Source organism: Ailuropoda melanoleuca, chromosome 8, assembly GCF_002007445.2.
Source record: "Ailuropoda melanoleuca isolate Jingjing chromosome 8, ASM200744v2, whole genome shotgun sequence".
Taxonomy (NCBI): Eukaryota; Metazoa; Chordata; class Mammalia; order Carnivora; family Ursidae; genus Ailuropoda; species Ailuropoda melanoleuca.
In genome coordinates, this window is record NC_048225.1 from 65,872,865 (window position 1) to 65,890,834 (window position 17,970).

Consider the following 17,970-nt stretch of genomic DNA (forward strand, 5'->3'; position numbering starts at 1 on the left):
AAAGCTGTATTTCATGTGATTCTGTGTTTCGTTGTTAGTGTTTATTATGGTTTAAGGTGATTTGAAAATACTTCATTCATCTTCTTTTATTTTTAGCAGAGGGTTCCCTGAATCCCACAGGCTGCCCTGGTCAGCAATAGAAGGCAAGGTGGTGTTTTTACATCTTATGCTTAAGCGAGTCCTGGGGGAGAGCGTCGGCTGGCTTCTGTAGAAACCCGATGGGCCCCCTTGTAAGGACTGATGATCTGGGTTCCCATGATCTTAGTTCCTTAGCCTAAATGCCTTGGAAAAGCCCACACTTGCTGGAACTTGCACTGTGCTCTGTCCCCAAGGTGCTTGTGGAGGCCACATTCACGGGGACGCTTGGAGGACAGGGCTGCGCCCCGGTGTGCTCGAGGTAGACAAGAAAAGAAGAAGTCTCTTCAGTGTCTGGGGGTGTTGTTTTATTTTTTGAAGACACATAACACTCAGAGAGAGAATGATGGATCTATTTCTTGTGTTGTTTCAAGTTGTTCAGAGAAAGAGTTGCTCGGTTTACCTGGTCATCACTTCTGATATGACATTTATGGTCCAGAATGTTCCATCTCACTTGCAGGCCCCCACCCTCTGCAGCTCATGCTTCTGTCCTCTCTCTCGGCAGCCATGTCCCTCACTCAGGGAGGGGACAGACAGTGGCAGGCTCTCACGGGGGTGTGAGCTCACGTGGATTATCACGTTACACTTCTGTGGCCTGGAGGCCCAGCCCAGGCTCCCTGAATGAAAAGCAAGGAGCAGACAGAGCTATTTTGCTTTTTGGAGGCTCGAGGGGCAATATGTTTCTTCACTTCTTCAAGCTTCCGGAGGCCCCCCTTTTCCCAGGCTCATGGCCATCATGTTCCATTTCCCAGGTCAGCCATGCGGCGTCTCCCTGACCCGGCTTCACCCACCATCTCTCCAGTCGTGTCTTCTGTCACCTCCTTCCACACTTAAGGTCCGTGTGATTACACGGGGCTCGCATGGATAATCCAAGCAAACCTCCCTATTTGAAGGTCAGCTGATAAGCAAACTTGATTCCACCTGCAACTACTTCCCTTTGCCACATGAGATAACGTATGCACAGGTTCTAGAAACTGGGGATGGATATCTCCGAGGGCCATTCTTCCATGTACCACGAGCCTCAAACCTCCATTTCTCTTGTTGTATAAACCCCTCATCATCTCCTCTGAGGTGTTAAGCTCCAGCAACTCAAGGAAGAATGCTGAAGTGATGGGTCAGGAATGAATGTAGACGAAGTCTGATGAGAGGGTGGTGTGGTCCTGGTACCCCGAGCCCAGTCTATGTGGGGAGCATGCTGGGAAAAATCAGGGGAACAACCCCCCAGCAGGTGAAGTCAGACACCGGTGACCCCCTTTGTGTTTCCAGGTGTGGATCTGGTCAAAAGCCAAGTTTATCAATAGGAAATTCCTAATGGAGGAACTTTACCAGCGCTTTCTAGAGGGGGAGGACGTCTGTGTGGCTCAGGAAGATGACCCTTTCTGGGATCCCGTCGAGGTGGTCCACCTGGGCTCAGCTCATGTCTGGCTCCAGCCCCTTGCCTACTGCATGAAGCTCGAGGAGCAGGTGGAGTTCCTCAACTGCGACGGGTTGAAGGAGGCCATGCTGCACATCCATGTGACACCCTGCTCGCCGGCAGGACAGTGCGTGTCTCCTTGGTCTGCCAGTAGAAAGCTGAGGAGGCCATGCTGCACATCCACATGACGCCCTGCTCGCCGGCAGGACAGTGCATGTCTCCTTGGTCTGCCAGTAGAAAGCTCTTCACATGCCTGAGTTCTCCTGGAGTAGGTGGTCAGCTTTCTGCCCCGAGGAGCTCATTCAGTCATGATTTGGCCTCATCAAATTGGGTTTTTGCCATGGCGGCCAAATCGGCTGACCTGGAATATTCCAGAGCCTGGTGAGGCTGCCCTAGAACTGCAAACAGAAAGCTGGTTTCCCAGCTCATCCCTTCTCCAACCTGGCTATAGTCTCTGGTCATTGTTTTGGTTTCTTTTCTCAAGGTAGAGACTGAGGTGCCTTTGTTCCCCAACCTGGCCTCATTCTGGGTGGTTATCCGACCTTCTGTGGGGATGGGCTTTGCTTTAACTCTGCTGTGTGCCCTCTCCACCTCCTTCCGGGGAGCCTCCTGTTTCTCTCTTCAGGCCGTAGGCACTTCGGGCAGTTTTCACAAAAGCCCAAGTCTCTTAGCAAGCCTAAGCAAAGAGGTAGGTGGGCAGTCAGGGGCTCTGGTCGGGGGGCTCAGTCCCCTTGGTTACCCACAGCAGCCTTTTTGTCTTTCTGAAGAGGCAACAGGCTCAGGAAGGGGGCAAGAGGCCTGCAAGGTCTTGTGACCCAGGGACCAAGCTGACCATCGACTATCTTTGTTGGGACTCTCTGAAACTTTCCTGTCGCTGGGCCACCTTGGGCTTCTGGGCTGCCGGGTGGTTGATCTCTTGTGGCAAGTTAATAAGGCAGCATTCTAGTTTCTAGACTTTGGTCTTTGGAGCTTGATGGAAGGTTGATGTGAGAGACGGCCCCTGTCGGAAAGTGGTCCAAATTGTTTTGCAACCTTGTAGGCCTGGGGTTGACTCTGTACTGTGAAGAGTTCACCAAGAAAAATGGCACCTTGAGAGGCTGCGTCTGGGTGGCCAGCAGGCTCTCCCTGGGTAGCAGCCTCTCTCTCCCACTGGGAGCCTAACTAGGCCTCCAATGCTCACTCATTTATTGCATGAAGTGGTTATATTGCTGTCTCCTCCTCTAGAAGCTTGTGAGCTCCTTGAATGTCTCTTGAATGAGCGAATTCCACAGCTGGTCACATCCCCTGTCTTTTCNAGTTTCTAGACTTTGGTCTTTGGAGCTTGATGGAAGGTTGATGTGAGAGACGGCCCCTGTCGGAAAGTGGTCCAAATTGTTTTGCAACCTTGTAGGCCTGGGGTTGACTCTGTACTGTGAAGAGTTCACCAAGAAAAATGGCACCTTGAGAGGCTGCGTCTGGGTGGCCAGCAGGCTCTCCCTGGGTAGCAGCCTCTCTCTCCCACTGGGAGCCTAACTAGGCCTCCAATGCTCACTCATTTATTGCATGAAGTGGTTATATTGCTGTCTCCTCCTCGAGAAGCTTGTGAGCTCCTTGAATGTCTCTTGAATGAGCGAATTCCACAGCTGGTCACATCCCCTGTCTTTTCTTCAGAGAAGCTGGCCATCTCTTGAGAAGTCTCAATAATCCCCTTTGACAACACAATCCTAACTTGCTCGGGCCCCAGCTAACCTGTGGTCCATGTTCTCCTCCTGTGTTTGCAGAGCATGCGGTGAGGACGATGTGGTTATTGACCCTTTGGAGCTGCTGGGCAAGAGGATGGATTTCCAGATTGGCCTCGTGCGATGCCTCGGCATCAAGTGGCTCAAGGAAGGTGCAGAGCGGGGCATTCAGATGGGGTACCAGCCTGCCGCACGGAGCTGTGGGCACACACCACCCCCCTGTGGGCCCTGGTGGGAGGGAGGCTTTCCTCAAGTTTCAAAAATCAGTGTATGGTGAAATTCTCTGAAGTTTCTCCACTTGCTCAACCCCAACACGAGTATTTCCCCATCTGTTTAATGGAAGCCCCACCTCCTTCTCGGTTGCTGGACTCGAAGCCATGTGTGCTGAGCTTAAACGAGTGACCAAAGCAGAATTCAGAAATTTTAATGATCTGATAGGATATCCAGTAAAGCTGTATTATCTACATGGAACAGTTTTGAGTTGGGAACAAAAGGACTGTATCGCAATAGGGCAGAAGCACCAGACAGGCTTAATTAGGCTAAAAAGATTTTAAGCGATAAAGGGAAACTTTGAAGGACAAAAGCCAAACCACCACCTCACGTGGAAAATGAACTCTTTTAGATTTTTGAAGCAGAAAGTATGTATGGAAGTGTTTCTCCATTTCCTTTTTGTTAGACACATAATATGTCCATGCAGTGATGCTTCTCACAGGAAGCAGCTGGGGCGCTGGGGGCGGCAGTCACGAGAAGCGATCACTTACCGTCTTGTATCCACTGACCAATGCAGGCCGTCGCTCTGGGGCTCAGCTGATCCTTTTCCTTATAAATGCGTCCCTTCTGGTTTTAAATCGTGTTTTCTATTCTTTTCTCAGGTACAGAATTTATGATCTTTCAAGCACTTTCTATACCAAGCCTGTATGGAAAATTGTGAATCCCCAAATAGAAGAAACTGTCCAATTTACAGCCTTAAATGCATCTCAGGAGTTTCTGAATATTTACAAATAAATGCGCTCGTTGTCGATTTATGGGGTCTTCAAGGTACCCTGTCTACTTCCTCTGTGGCATGATGCATCCTTCCATCGGCTATCACGTCAGTGTATCTAGGGCTGCCGAGGGAGGGAGGAGGAGGGAGGGGGTCAGGGTCTTAACAGCCAAGAGCCATCTTCTCCAGGGTCCCTGGGTCCCAGGTGATTACATGGTTTAAATCTCTTCACGAGACATGGGGGCAGACGGTGAGAGGTTTCTGGCCTTGACGGGGTCTCCCCCACATTGCAGAAGGCTGCGCCCAACTGAGCTGCTCTCAGCCGGACCTCATGGTCACAAGTGAAGGCCACATCATGGTGGACGCCCAGAAAATCTCCACAGTGATGGACACAGGCCAGGTGTGCACATTTATGTGGCCTTCAAATAGACGTGGCAGATGACGAAGACATCCCAGCTGACAGCTGCTCAGGGATCATGTGTTCCTTCCACTTAACAAGTGTTGTCTTTACTCCTGTGTTTGAGGGGCTTCAACTCTGCTCACCAACCCCCACCCCCATCGAGTTGTCCCCTGGTAGTAAACATTGCCCGTCCCAAAGGGTACACAAAAAATCCAGCAAAAGGCTAAACGGACGTGTTTTTTGTAGACCACGTCAAATCAGGTATCAGAACTTTACGTGAAGTTGCTCAAGTTAGAACAGGAGACGGAACTGCTCAGAAACGTGAACAGAGCCTTGAGAGAGGAAAGTGTGCTGCCCAGACACACTCGAGAAAGCTGGTTCTGCTCAACAAGGTGAGAGGCAGCCCGGCCGGTTGTTGACTTTCTAAACCTCTACATCTGAGACGCGTATGTATATTTCTAAGAAATTTACTCTCTGATGAATTGGCCTTGATCTTGTTTCGTAAAAAAAAAAAAAAAAAAAAAAAAAAAAAAAAAAAAAAAAAAAAAAAAAAAATTTTCCCCCCTTCTCCCGGGTAANTGCCGGGTAAGATTTCTTAGGAGATTTCTCAGTCGGTGCCTGATAAATGCTGCCGTGGAATGCCACCAAAATACATACGTAGACACGTGGAGGAACAGAGGGTTCAATAACTCCTCTCTTTTCTCGTTACCTCAGCACAGAAGCTTTCGGATGCCCTGAAGGTCACTCAGCCACTAGCACGACTGCCCGCAGCCAGGGAGCTTTCTCGAACGTACGCCCAGCGAGCCGGCTCGGAGACAGAGTTGGCCAGAGCTCTGAAGGCCTTCTACCAAAGCATGAACGCAGCAAGAGGGCAGTTCCTCACACTGAGACATTATAAACCTCCCGTAAGTAACCAGAATCCCGGGAGCAAAAGGAATCTTTCTCCATTCGATTCAGGCATTTGAGGGAACTGCATTGCTTGAGCTTGGGGAGGGGTGTGTGTGTTTAAGCAAAAAAAGCAGGGGTGGGGGCCTGAACGGTGTGTCCACTGCCCTCTTGGGAAGCCACCTTTCCTTTTGCTTTTTTATTCCAGTAGGACATCTGGCTGCTTCCAGGTACTGACATCTGTTGACTTTGTGATTGATAGAGTAGCCCCGAAATGCAAATTGGGTTTATTGTTATAAATCAAATAAGATACTTTAGGAGAAAAATCATGATTACTTCAATAGATTCAGAAAAAGCATGTGGTAAAATTCAGCGTCTTACCATGACAAAAACTCTCAGCATATTAGGAATAAAACGTGCATTCCTTAATTTGGTCAAGGCCATCTTAAACACAGAGCAAGCATGAGGCTGAGTGGCAAATCACTGAGTGCTCTCCCTTTCACATCAGGAGGAAACCGAGATGCCAGCAAACTTTACGTCTGTTTGCCACCAGACTTGAGGCTCTAGCCAGTGTCACAAAGCAAGAAATACAAGGTAGAAAGATTGAGAAGGGGGAAATGTCATAGGAATTATAGCATGTATTTATGCAATATTTACTTAGCGCTTTACACTTACTAACTCAATTCTACAACAACCTGATGCAGTAGGAACGAGGATTAGCCTTATTTTACAGTTCATGGGTCTAAGGCACAAGAGGAGTTAAGTCACTTGTGTGAAGATACACACCTAGTTAAGTAGCAGGTCCAACCTCCAAACCCAGCACGAAGCACTCCACAGTCTCTATTCCTTCCTACTACCCCAGGCTGCCTCTGGTTTTATTCCCAGATGACATGTTTATGTAAATTAAAAATCCAGAAGAGGGGCGCCTGGGTGGTGCAGTCCTTAAGCGTCTGCCTTTGGCTCAGGGCGTGATCCCAGATCCCAGCGTTCTGGGATTGAGCCCCACATCAGGCAGAAATAATTATAGAAGGAAATGTACCTTGCAGCAGCTAGAGGAGTCGTGGGGGTTAGCATGAAGACCTGGCTGACACATGCTTGTGCACAGGTTGTATACANTAAAAAATCCAGAAGAGTCCAGATATTAACTAATAGAATTGCAAAAGTGCTAGAAAGAAAACCAATATTTAAAAATTAACTGCATTTGAATATAACAGTCTCAAACAGAACTGCCTTGTATAAAAGATTCCACTTATAATATTGTCAAATATATAAAGGACTCAGGCCTACAGCTAACACAACACTATGTTATAAAAAGCCCATAAAGCTGTGGACTTCTATGGAGGGCATTTTATTTTTAAGATTTTATTTATTTATTCGACAGAGATAGAGACAGCCAGCGAGAGAGGGAACACAAGCAGGGGGAGTGGGAGAGGAAGAAGCAGGCTCATAGCAGAGGAGCCTGATGTGGGGCTTGATCCCATAATGCCGGGATCACGCCCCGAGCCGAAGGCAGACGCGTAACCGCTGTGCCACCCAGGCGCCCCTGGAGAGCATTTTAAAATTTGCTCGAGAGATGTTAAGGAAGATCTAAATGGAGGATGAGACGTGCCATGTCTGCATGGTTTGGAAGATCCGCTCTTGTCATCTGTCACGTCTACCTGAGATCCCATGTATTCCCAATCACATGTAATGGTGTCTGACAGGATGATTCCGTAATTTAGATGGAATCCCAACAGCAGAGAACGGCCAAGACAAGACCAAGATCCAAAAACGGCGTAGGAAGACTGGCCCCACCTGCCACCAAGGTCTGTTTTAATGCTACCAGGACAGACAGTAACGTATCGGCCCAGAAACAGATAAGGTATCCAAAGGAAAAGGATGGAAGGCCCAGAAATAGATTCACTCAGGACCAGAGACTTGATAGATGACCCATGAGGGGCCGCAGTGGACATGGCGGGGCTGGAGTTTTCAACAAACGGTGCTGGAATTCAGAATACATACAAGCAAAGACGAAACTGGAGTCTTTCCTAAGACAATACCCAGAAATCACTTTCAGGTGACAACCAAGGACCCAGCCATGGAAGGTAAGAGCCTGGACGTGACCGTGAGCTCACAGGCGACACGACAGGAAAGCCGCTGGCTGCCAGACAAACGCCAAAGGATGTATCTAACATTAAAATGGTAAACTCAGGTCCAGATACCCCAAAAAAGCCAAAAGAAGTTCGGAAGGGTTATTTGCAACACATTTAACATACAGAGAACTAATATCCAAAGTAGGGAACTACACAAATCAAAAAGAGAAATAGCCCAGCAGAAAAAAAAAAAAAAGTGGTCAAAAAACCTAAACAGGAACTTCACAAAAGACACCAAAAAAGCCAGTAAATATACGAAAAAGTGCTTAACATCGTTAGAAGTTTGGGAAACGCTACCTGGAACCATAATGAAACAGTATCATAAACCCAGTCGTACTGCAAAAATGTAAAAGTCTCAAAGCCCCGAATTGTGGCAACGGTCTGGAAGGAATGGAAATCGGAACAACCACTTAACACATTTTTTTGCCGTTTACCCTATCAAAGTTGAAGCTGCACGTACCCCAGAAGCCTGCCACTGCCCTCCAGAAGGCTGGTCCTGCAGAATATTCAGCCCCAGGGCCCCAAAGCAGAGGTTCTCAAAGTGTGGTCCCCGGCCAGCAGCTCCAGAGTCATCGGGGGTCTTAGAAAGACAGACCCAGGGCCCCTGCTGGCCCTCCTAAACCAGACCCCTGCTGCGTGGCCCTGGGAGTCTGTGCTTTAACCAACCCTCCAGGTGCCTCTGCCTTAAACTGAAGTTTGAGAACCATCTCTCGAGGCAGTCAATGTACGGAATGAATGCATTTCTCTCCTATGTGTCCAGAATGGTTCTCGTTACACACCAGTCTCAAGAGAATTGAGAAAACAGTCACGCAGCTCATTTCCTGTGCTGTGGTTCAATGAAGAACCGGCTGGAAAACTCCGCAGAAACCCACGCCAATGCGCACTGGCTGTTCTTACCCCCCACCCACCAAGTAGCCCCAAACTGGAAACGTCCCACTGCACACCCAGCGAAGACAGGTGAAGGGCCGCACCCTCCATACCGTGGAACAGTGTACTGCTGTGAGAACAGACTCTAGCCACGGGCCACACGGCGAGTCTCAGCGCAGACCGTGCTGACCTGCAAGTCACCAAATTTACCATCCGGTAGGATTCCATAAATGAAGAAACAGGCAAAATAGACTGTTTAGGGTAGCATTCCATAAATGAAGAAACAGGCAAAATAGACTGTTTAGGGCTGCATTCCAGGTGGCGAGTCAATGATTACCACGTGAGTCAGGCTAGCACTTGTCTGCGGGGTAGGGGTGCGACCGGGAGGGGGGAGAGAGGCCGAGCTCTTTCTGGAGGTGTATTCACTCTAACACATTACAGGTGCTTGTTGGTGTGTTTATCTCACAATAAAAAAGAAAAGCCGGTTGGGGAAAGACACTCGACACAAAGCTAAAAATAAGCCACGGCCTGTTTGTATTATTTCTCCTCAAAGAATAGCATTCAGACTATGTCAACACCCACCTTTGAGAGAGAGACCCTGGGGAAGGTGGCCGAGGTGCCTGAGCAGCCGTTTCATGGGGATCCAGGAGGTGGAAACCGAAGGCCCCGCCGAGCCAGCTGGGGCCTGCGCCCATCTCTGCACAGTCACCCTCTAGCCCGCCCGCACCCCTGCAGCCTCTTCTCTGGCACCTGCTTCCCTGGGGCTGGGGTCGCGGCAGCCCACCCACGGGAGAACCCCCAGCCCCGCACGGTCCTTGGCAGACCTCAGAACCTCTCCCGTACTGGAGGACTGTAGATTATCCCGACCTGGGACACTTGCACGTCTCCCTGTTAGCAGCACCTTCCCGGGCCCAGTGCGCCCCGGGGTGACTCACCGCCTCCGCCAGCAGCTCTCGGACGCGGCGCCCCACTCTCGCCCGCACGCGTTTCCGCTCTAACCTCGGGAGTCCACTGTCCTTCTTTCCCCTTTGCCTTATTTTCAGGAAGACGATGCAATGCTCTGGCCGTTTGTACACCAACAGTCACAGAGGTTAAAGGACTTCGGGCAGCTGCTGGAAGCCAGCCTGTGGCGACTGAAGAGCGACGTGGGCCGTGTGGTGCGGGAGAAGAGGGCGCGCTTGCTGCCTCCGGAGTAGAGCGGGCTGGGCCCGCTGAGCGCACCTGAGCCCCGGCTTGATGAACTCTGCTCTCAGCTGAGCTGTGCACTCGCCCTCCCCTCCCCGCTCCTCCTCCTGCTTCTGTCTTCAGTTTGATTTCGAATCACGTACACATGAATCCACAGGCAGGGGGAAGGTGACTGGCGGGAGGAGATACAGGAGGGGAATGGCGTGCTCAGGGTGCTGGGACTGGACTGTCCGGGGCTCCATCCTGCTTCCTCGGTCCCTTCCTGACTGCAGTTTGTGGCAAGCGCCCTCCCCTCACTAAGCCTCTGGTACCTTATCATAGGGAAATGGTAGCAGTACTAACTGGTTAAGGATGGTTAAGGAACACAAAGGAATATTAGGGGCGCCTGGGTGGCTCAGTCGGGAAGCGCCTGCCTTCCACCCGGGCCAGGATCCCAGGTTCCTGGGATCAAGTCCAGCAGCGTGCTCTCCGCTTCTCCCTCTGCCACTCCCGCTGCTTGTGATCTCTCGCTCTCTCAAATAAAATCTTTAAAAATATGTAAAGCAATACAAAGCACTTAGAACAGTGCCCGCCACACTGAAGCAATTGAGAAGCACTGCTATCTTTAAAGGGTTTAAAGTTCAAATAAAGCTGTTTTGATCCATTTCTTGGGGTCAGACCTAGAGACAAATGGCAGTTTCAAGCCCATTTTGTACCTTGCTCAGGACAGATGTGATATTCTGCTCACTCTGCCTCCGTGAGTTTATCTGCAAACCGGCTCTGCACGCTAAGCAGAGCAGCAGTGGGGCGGATGGGATGGGGCCCGTGGGGCCGATGGGATAGGGCTGGTGGGGCCAAGCAGTGCAGGGGGCTGACTTGCATAAGAAACCAGGGAAGAGGAAACAGAGGCGACAAGCCCAGTCCTTGCTCCCTAAAGTGTGACCTTAGGGAGATCAGACAGGAGGACACTGAAACTCTGCTGGCAGGACAGGCTAGCGAGGGCTTCCGAGAGGAGTCTCCCTAGGAAGGCAGGGAAGCTGGCTGGTGATTTCTGCTTCATGACAGGACCCAAGGGCTTATCTGGGAGGCTTGGGTTCTCCCTGCAGCTCAGGTTTGGGACTAGTGTACACACACCAACTAAAAAATCACCTGAAAGCTTGCAGTCCGTGTGGGGAGCTCGGTGTGTGGACGGCGGCAGGGACCCGGGTCTGTGGAGCCCCCTGGAGTCCCGGACAGCCTGTCGGTGAGGCAGACCAGCTGTGAGGCCCTGGGGAGCAGGACAGGCTTCTACCCCTGGGCCTGAGCCTCAAAGTTCTCTAACAGTTTGCAGAAATAATTATAGAAGGAAATGTACCTTGCGCAAAGCAGCAGCTAGAGGAGTCGTGGGGGTTAGCATGAAGACCTGGCTGACACATGCTTGTGCACAGGTTGTATACACAGTAGTGTCTGCCTTCGAGCCGGCCACGGCACACGCCGCCAAGCTGCAAAAAGCACGGACGCAGCATGCAGCCTCACCCAGGGGCTCCCAAGTGCACATCGAAACCACTGATTCCTCAGCTCCAACCTGCAGTCCTCCTGCCCTGCCCACAGGCCGCGGGGGGCCCACCGGGAGCCCACTGTTAGGATTCTGCCGAGTGGCTAGTCCTGAGATCTGTTGCTCCCGTACACCTTCCTGATTTTAGAGAGGATAAGAACTTTTCTAAGGGCCCACCAACGAGGGCCCAGCTGAGACTAGTTCCCAACCAGGCGGGGCAGACAATGGACAAGACCCCAACACCACCACTACAAACCTCCCTCTTCAAGTTAGCCCCCCGCAGTACAGGCAGCACAGAAGGGTCCCTCCACACGAATAAGGTTCTTATGTCATGCTTCTCACTGAAGAGTAGAAATTTCATAAAAGCAGTGGCTCTCCTCTTTATGTAGTGAATGGCACAGAAGACTATGTGTTTATTATATGCTTACTACAAAAGGAAAAGTCCTTTGCCTTATTTTAGGGCTTCAGTGGAAAACCTAGTTAAAATACCAAAAAAAAAAAAAAAATTAGAGAAAAATTCTGGTCAGGCAGTGAAAATCAATAGAAACTTGTCAGCTCAATCTTTAAAACCAATCGCAGGTACAGAACCGGAGAAAAGAAATGAAAGGTCCAATGACTAGCAGTCCCCAGGTCAGACCCCAACTCAAATACACAGGTCCAAACACAAAACCACTGTTCAAGTGACAACCCTTTATTATTCAACTTACGTAATAGTCTAAAAATCAGTTAGTGTCGATGGGTGAAAAACTAGGCTAAAATAGCAAAAAATGTAGTTTCCCTTGGCAAAGGCCCAAACAGTATGTCGAGAAACTTAGCAGAAGGTGAGACCCCGCTCCAGAAGCATGGCAGTTACCGCCTCCTGCGGCCACCAGCCTGAGTGCCACCTCATCTGGGGCCTGTCAGCAGCACCAAGGGAGACCCCCCACCCCACCCTCTGATCGGCCAGCCCATGTTTAAACGTTGACCGTGAATTCTTCAATGAAAAAGTCAAATATTAGTTCTCTATCACAAGCAATAAAATCACAAAATCAGCTAAGATTTGAAATTTAGGGTAAGCTAGTACAATTTCCTGCTTTTAATGTGTATGTATTTTAGATCCGACAATCTTCTTCACATATAGTCAGGATATAGAAGAATTTCAAATTTCAAATTAAAAAAAGCCGTTAATTCATGCATTTTATGACTTCAGGTCATTCTTCAAGTGTTTAGACTTCAGAGCTGCTAATGACACTAAATTCAATGCCGCGTTGGTGGAGTCTGTCAATCAACTTTGTTCTGGAGAAGGCTGCTCCAGGGGTGAAGACCCCGCCCCTGTAAGATGAGAACAACGTCAAACTGTGTGCAAGGCAAGCTCTAGCCCTCTCCTCCGGGACTGTGATTCGCTGGACTAGCCATCAAGCCATGCAGATCAGGGAACTCATGAAAACCCTCATTCCATCATGGGCTAGTTTGGGTTCCATTCTTAAGATCAGCCAAATGAGCAAAGGAGCTACAGGCCAGGAAGAAGCCAGCACCCAGCAGACCCATCTAGAAGGGCTCAGCTCCCAGCGTGACTGTCTCCATGTACTGCCCGGTGTTCGAGGGGGACACTGAGGGTCATCAACCTCAGGGACTGCTGCTGTCAGTAAAGGCAGTCCTCAGACTCAGGACAATAAAAAAGGCCCTGAGTGAAATAAACTTAGGCAGTAAATTATTACGAAAGCGTAAGTAAGACTTAAACTGGATGAAAAAGAAGTTTCTTTAAATCTAATGACTAACGTATAAAATGCTAAATATTTTCAAAGGGTATACAGTTGACTCGAACAACATGGGTTTGAACTGCATGGCTCCACTTATATGTGATTTTTTTACAGTACTATAAATGTATTTTCTCTTAGGATTTTCCTAACATTTTTTTCTCCTAGCTTACTTTATTGTAAGAATATGGTACATAATATATATGTCAACAGTAAGCAATTAAATTTGGGGGGGAGTTAAATGTTACACGTGGGTTTTTGACTACGCAGGGGGTCAGCTGTAGAATTATTTGGAAAAATTTAATTAGGCTTCACTTTATACCATTTTTATGTTTGTTACTTAATACTGTTTCAGGTCATGTCTACATTTATCTGTTTCCAAGCCCGCAGGCCCAGGACTCATCTGGAAGCTGGCAACTTCCACATAACAGCTAAATGCCCCAGTAACAGAGTCCACCTGACAAGCATCTCGCCAAGATGCCGGGCATCAGCGCACACTCGGTATCGGGACTTCCCACTGCCGGCTGGGTGTCCTCAGCGCTGACGAGGGGCTCCTGGTAACACTAGTTAACAACAGGGACCTTTTCTGAGCGGCTGACTCCAGCTGTGCGCTATTTTTACAAGGAACGAAAGTCAGCCTACCTAAGTCTCCAACTTCTCTGTCTCCTCTCACTTATCTCTGCATTTTTCTCAGAGGCCAGTAAGAAACTATCCTCCTCACAATTTTAATTTACCTCTATCTTTGAATCAAAGGTATTACTGTAAATGCTTATGTGCAGACCCAATGTCTGAAAACTGAATCAAAATAAGCTAAAATAGAACACAGATGAAAACGACATCTTCGAATTAGAAGAAAACCAGACTCACATCTTAGGAAGATCAGAGATATCATTTAGAAGGGTCATGGCTGCCTGGACCATGGCTATGGGGGTAGCCACATAGCCAGCCTCTGCAGAAGAAAGGCGATCAAGGAGAACTATTAATGAAGTGTGCGTTCAACAACACCCACAAATCAAATGGTCGATTTGCTATCTCACTCTACGTATAAGAATTTTCTCAATAAATACTCTGTTCATTTAAAACTAATAATATTCATATAGTACTTACTACGTTAGGATCTGTTAGTAGGTGCTTTAATTTTATTAACCTCACTTAATCCTCCTAGCAATGACATGAAATTAGTCCTATTTTTTAAACCCCATTTTACAGAGGAGGACACTGAGGCACAGACTCAAAGTCAGGCAGCGGCTGACCCGGGAGCACCCAGGAGCTGCCGTGGGTCCGCAGCTCGTGCCCAGCTGAAGCCAATGATCCTTGTTCCCTGTTTCTCTATTAACACACCAGGCTTCATGTAAAAAAAAAAAAAAAGATTCAATTTCTTTAAGAAAAACAACTGAGTAACTTTAAAAGAAGCCTATTTAAGAAGAAGTAGCTTTAAAAGAAGTCTATAAGCAAGTAGAACTTCCGTGTTTACGATTCTGACAAATAATAAAAATATGGTGAATTTATCTTAAAAAGCCTGGTGGGAGGGGCACCGGGGTGGCTCAGATGGTGAAGCCTTTGCCTGCGGCTCAAGTCTTGATCTCCAGGTCCTAGGGTCGAGCCCCCCAAATCCCCCCAAATCCCCCAAAATCCGGCTCGCAGCTCAGCGGGGAGTCTGCTTCTCCTTCTGTCTCTGCCCCTCCCCCGCTTCTGCTCTGTCTCCCTCTCAAATGAATAAATAAAATCTTACCAAAAAAACCCAATAAACCCTGGTGGGAATTTGAAAAGAAGGCAAGATACAAAGAGATCTTTGGCTTGACTGAAACTGTAAAACAGACGCCCTCTGATCTATCAGTGGTGATGGTAATTAAACTGGTAATTATACTAGAATTCACAAGAACGACTGACTGTCTCTGTAGAATTCTGTAAAATTTACACCAAAAGTTCTTGAACTTTTTTGGGTGACAGATCCTTTCGACCACCCATCAAAAGCTTTTACCCTCTCCAGAAAAATGCACATGGGCACACACATTTTACAAACAATGTCAGCGTGTTCACAGACTCCAAAGAAACTCTGGCCCACAGCTATGATTTATGCTATAACTTCACTGCTTTAAAGTGACCCTTGAGTATGAGAAAATAAATATCAACCAGCCCCTTTTCTTATTAATAATAAAATATGCCACTCAGAATTACTAAATCATCCTAAAAAACAAAACGAGGGGGAGGGATATGCTGAGAAAATTAGATTATAACAGTTTCAATCCTTCCTTTCACAGAATATATTATTCAATAATTTGTGCAAATTTATTTCTAAAACAATGAAGCTTTAAGAAAAAAATCCTCATAATACTGCTTTACACCTTAAGGCAATGTAAAACTCCCCAGCATTCTTAAGTCATATGTGAAATACCTGGTCCTTTCACCTGAGTACAAATTCTCATATTTGGTTTGTTCTTCTCGGGACTAACGCCTTGGCTGTATCCTTGACCAAAGAACGTCATTGTAAACGACGAGGCATCGATCTGAGAAGGAAGTAAGCAAAAGGCGTATTTCATAAACACGTCATTTCCTCCCTGGACATGGAGAAAGCCACTACTCCACTTCACAGGAGACATTCTCAGTAGATGAAAACATCAATATTCTGCCAGAACACCCTATCATCCTTTAAGCAGAGGGCAAAAATCCATTCTTGGACGATGCGAGTTTGGACGCCTGGTGTGGTGCTGGGGGAAGGAGGTGGTGAGGAAGAGGGATGCAGTACGGACGGGTCTTAGCCTGGGGACTCCACACAGCACCTTGAAGACAGCAGTTTCAGTGGGAAAAGCTGGACGGACTTTTTATTTAGGGATGGTGGTGGCGGTAGAATCGGGTATCTGGCTTCAGATCTCTGTTTGAGGAGATAAGACCAAACTAGCCAACAAGTAATGGAAACGGGCCAGACAGACTTGCTCCACTTGGAGATGTTAACACCTGAACCAAAACACTAACTTTTAGAAGACTTATCCAAGCATCTTTCACAATCACTAAACAAATTTTTATTAAGGAGACATCACTAAGATATGGTTCCTGTCTTCTCTGGAGCTGACAGTTTTAGTGGGGGATACGCAGATATGTGTACGTGTACATATACACACATACGGATCTAACAACAATGTGAGACATGGATTAAAAGATGCCAGACTAGTTCAAAGGAGGTGCTAGTAAACCTGTTGGGGAGGATGGCATGCATGCGCGCACGCACACACTCTCTCTCTCTCTCTCTCTCTAATGGAAGTGAACAACACAGAAAAGCAGGGTGGGCGTTGCGGAAAGGCAAGAAGGGTTGCAGCATCACGGTGGAGCAGGGATGGGGTGGCGCTCATGAGTTAAAGGTACAGACAAGGGCAGACACACATGCTAGCACTTGTCCCCGCTCCGCCTGCCTCAGGCACATGGGCTAGCTCAGCATAACCCTCCCAGGTTGGGTACATATTCAGACTTAGAACAAATCTCTCTTTTTTTTTTAAGATTTTATTTATTTATTTGAGCAAGAGAGTAAGTGAGAGAGAGAGATCATGAGCAAGGGGAGAGGCAGAGGGAGAAGCAGGTGCCCTGCCGAGCTGGGAGGCCGATGCGGAACTCGATCCCAGGACCCTGAGATCGTGACCTGAGGCAAAGGCAGACGCCACCCAGGCGCCCCAGAACAGTTTTCAACATGGTCTCCAGGCTGCTACTGCCAATTAATCACAGTTGGCATGAAAACTGAAGCCTCTCTGCCACCCAGGACTAGGCCATGAAGGCCCGCACTCCCCTGGAGATGAATTTCCAGCCGGTGGAGCTCTCAGGCTGTGAGTCAGCATCACCCAAGCCGGACTCGGAACCCACCCACCTCCACACCAGGGACCACAACCTTGGCAGCACATGAACTTCACTGTTTTTTTAAAAAAGCCCAGTGTTCAGGCCACATTCCAGACCAAGCACACTCAATCTCCGGTCATCTGTTCTGGGCTCTTTGTCAGCACTGAGAACCATGGCTCTGTACGTCCAGGTCCTACTCTACACCCTGCATCAGAAAGTCCAGACGCAGGGTCGGGGCGCATATGGGGAAAAGCGCCCTGGGGCGGTCTGATACACAAAGTCCCAGGGAAGAATCACTACCCATGCAGAATGTCAGGGAACCAGGTTACTGAAGATGATGACCAGGTTGGATCTGTCTTCTGCCTTGGACAGCAGTGCGAAACACATATCTGATAAAGGATTACTATCCATATATAGAGAATTCCTAAAACTCAACAACAAAAACACAAACAACCGATTCAAAACTGGGCAAAGGACTTGGAGGAGGAGTCCAAGATGGCGGAGGAGCAGGAGGCTTAAATTTCATCTGGTCCCAGGAATGCAGCTAGATAGCTATCAGACCATTCTGAACACCTACAAACTCAACTGGAGAATGAAGAAAAGAATAGCAGCAACTCTAAGAACAGAATAGCCACCACTTTCTGCAAGGAACCCAGTTTAAAACAGGAGTTGAGCTCCAGCTCGGCGTTCCAAGATGGCAGAGGAGTAGGAGACCTAAAGTTCGTCTGGTCCCAGGAATTCAGCGAAAGAGCTACCAAACCATTCTGAATACCTATGAATGCAACTGGAGAATGAAGAAAAGAGTAGCAGAAACTCTATGAACAGAAAGGCAACCACTTTCTGCAAGGAGGAGAAAAGATGGAGGAGGAGTAGGCGACCCTTTCTCAGCTGGCCCGAGTCGAGCTGGATATCTACCAGACCATTCTGAACATTCTGAGCACCCACAGAATCAGCCTGAGACGCAGGAAGATACATCTGGATCTCTACAAATGAACACCTCCAGTGCTGAGTATTGAGGTACGAAGTGGGGAGCTGTGAATCCGAGCACAGATATAGGAAGATAAAGGGAAGGGGGAGGGAGCCTCTGCGCTCAGGCGCCGGGAAGCAATAGCCCCTTGTGCTGGGGAGCGGGCTGGACTCTCAGACCAGCACCCGCAAGAGAGCAGACTGAGACAGTGAGC

The 17,970-nt window shown here is 48.5% G+C and overlaps 2 protein-coding genes across 2 annotated transcripts in view; one reads left to right on the forward strand and one right to left on the reverse strand.

Moving 5' to 3' along the window:
- The window catches only part of LOC105239607 (kinesin-like protein KIF28P), a 79,331-nt gene extending 69,238 nt beyond the window's left edge, over positions 1-10,093 (forward strand). Inside the window, 6 exon segments of the mRNA XM_034666621.1 lie at positions 4,140-4,255; positions 4,258-4,305; positions 4,543-4,649; positions 4,896-5,002; positions 5,329-5,554; positions 9,577-10,093. Of these exon segments, the coding sequence (XP_034522512.1) occupies positions 4,140-4,255; positions 4,258-4,305; positions 4,543-4,649; positions 4,896-5,002; positions 5,329-5,554; positions 9,577-9,729 (757 nt within the window). The 3' untranslated portion in view covers positions 9,730-10,093.
- A 2,190-nt stretch (positions 10,094-12,283) lies between these two features.
- Positions 12,284-17,970, reverse strand: part of SCCPDH (saccharopine dehydrogenase (putative)) — a 42,319-nt gene continuing 36,632 nt past the window's right edge. The window contains exons 10-12 of the mRNA XM_002923916.4: positions 15,363-15,474; positions 13,835-13,916; positions 12,284-12,542 (exon numbers count right to left, since the gene is read on the reverse strand). Of these exons, the coding sequence (XP_002923962.1) occupies positions 12,437-12,542; positions 13,835-13,916; positions 15,363-15,474 (300 nt within the window). The 3' untranslated portion in view covers positions 12,284-12,436. The remainder of the gene's footprint in view (positions 12,543-13,834; positions 13,917-15,362; positions 15,475-17,970) is intronic.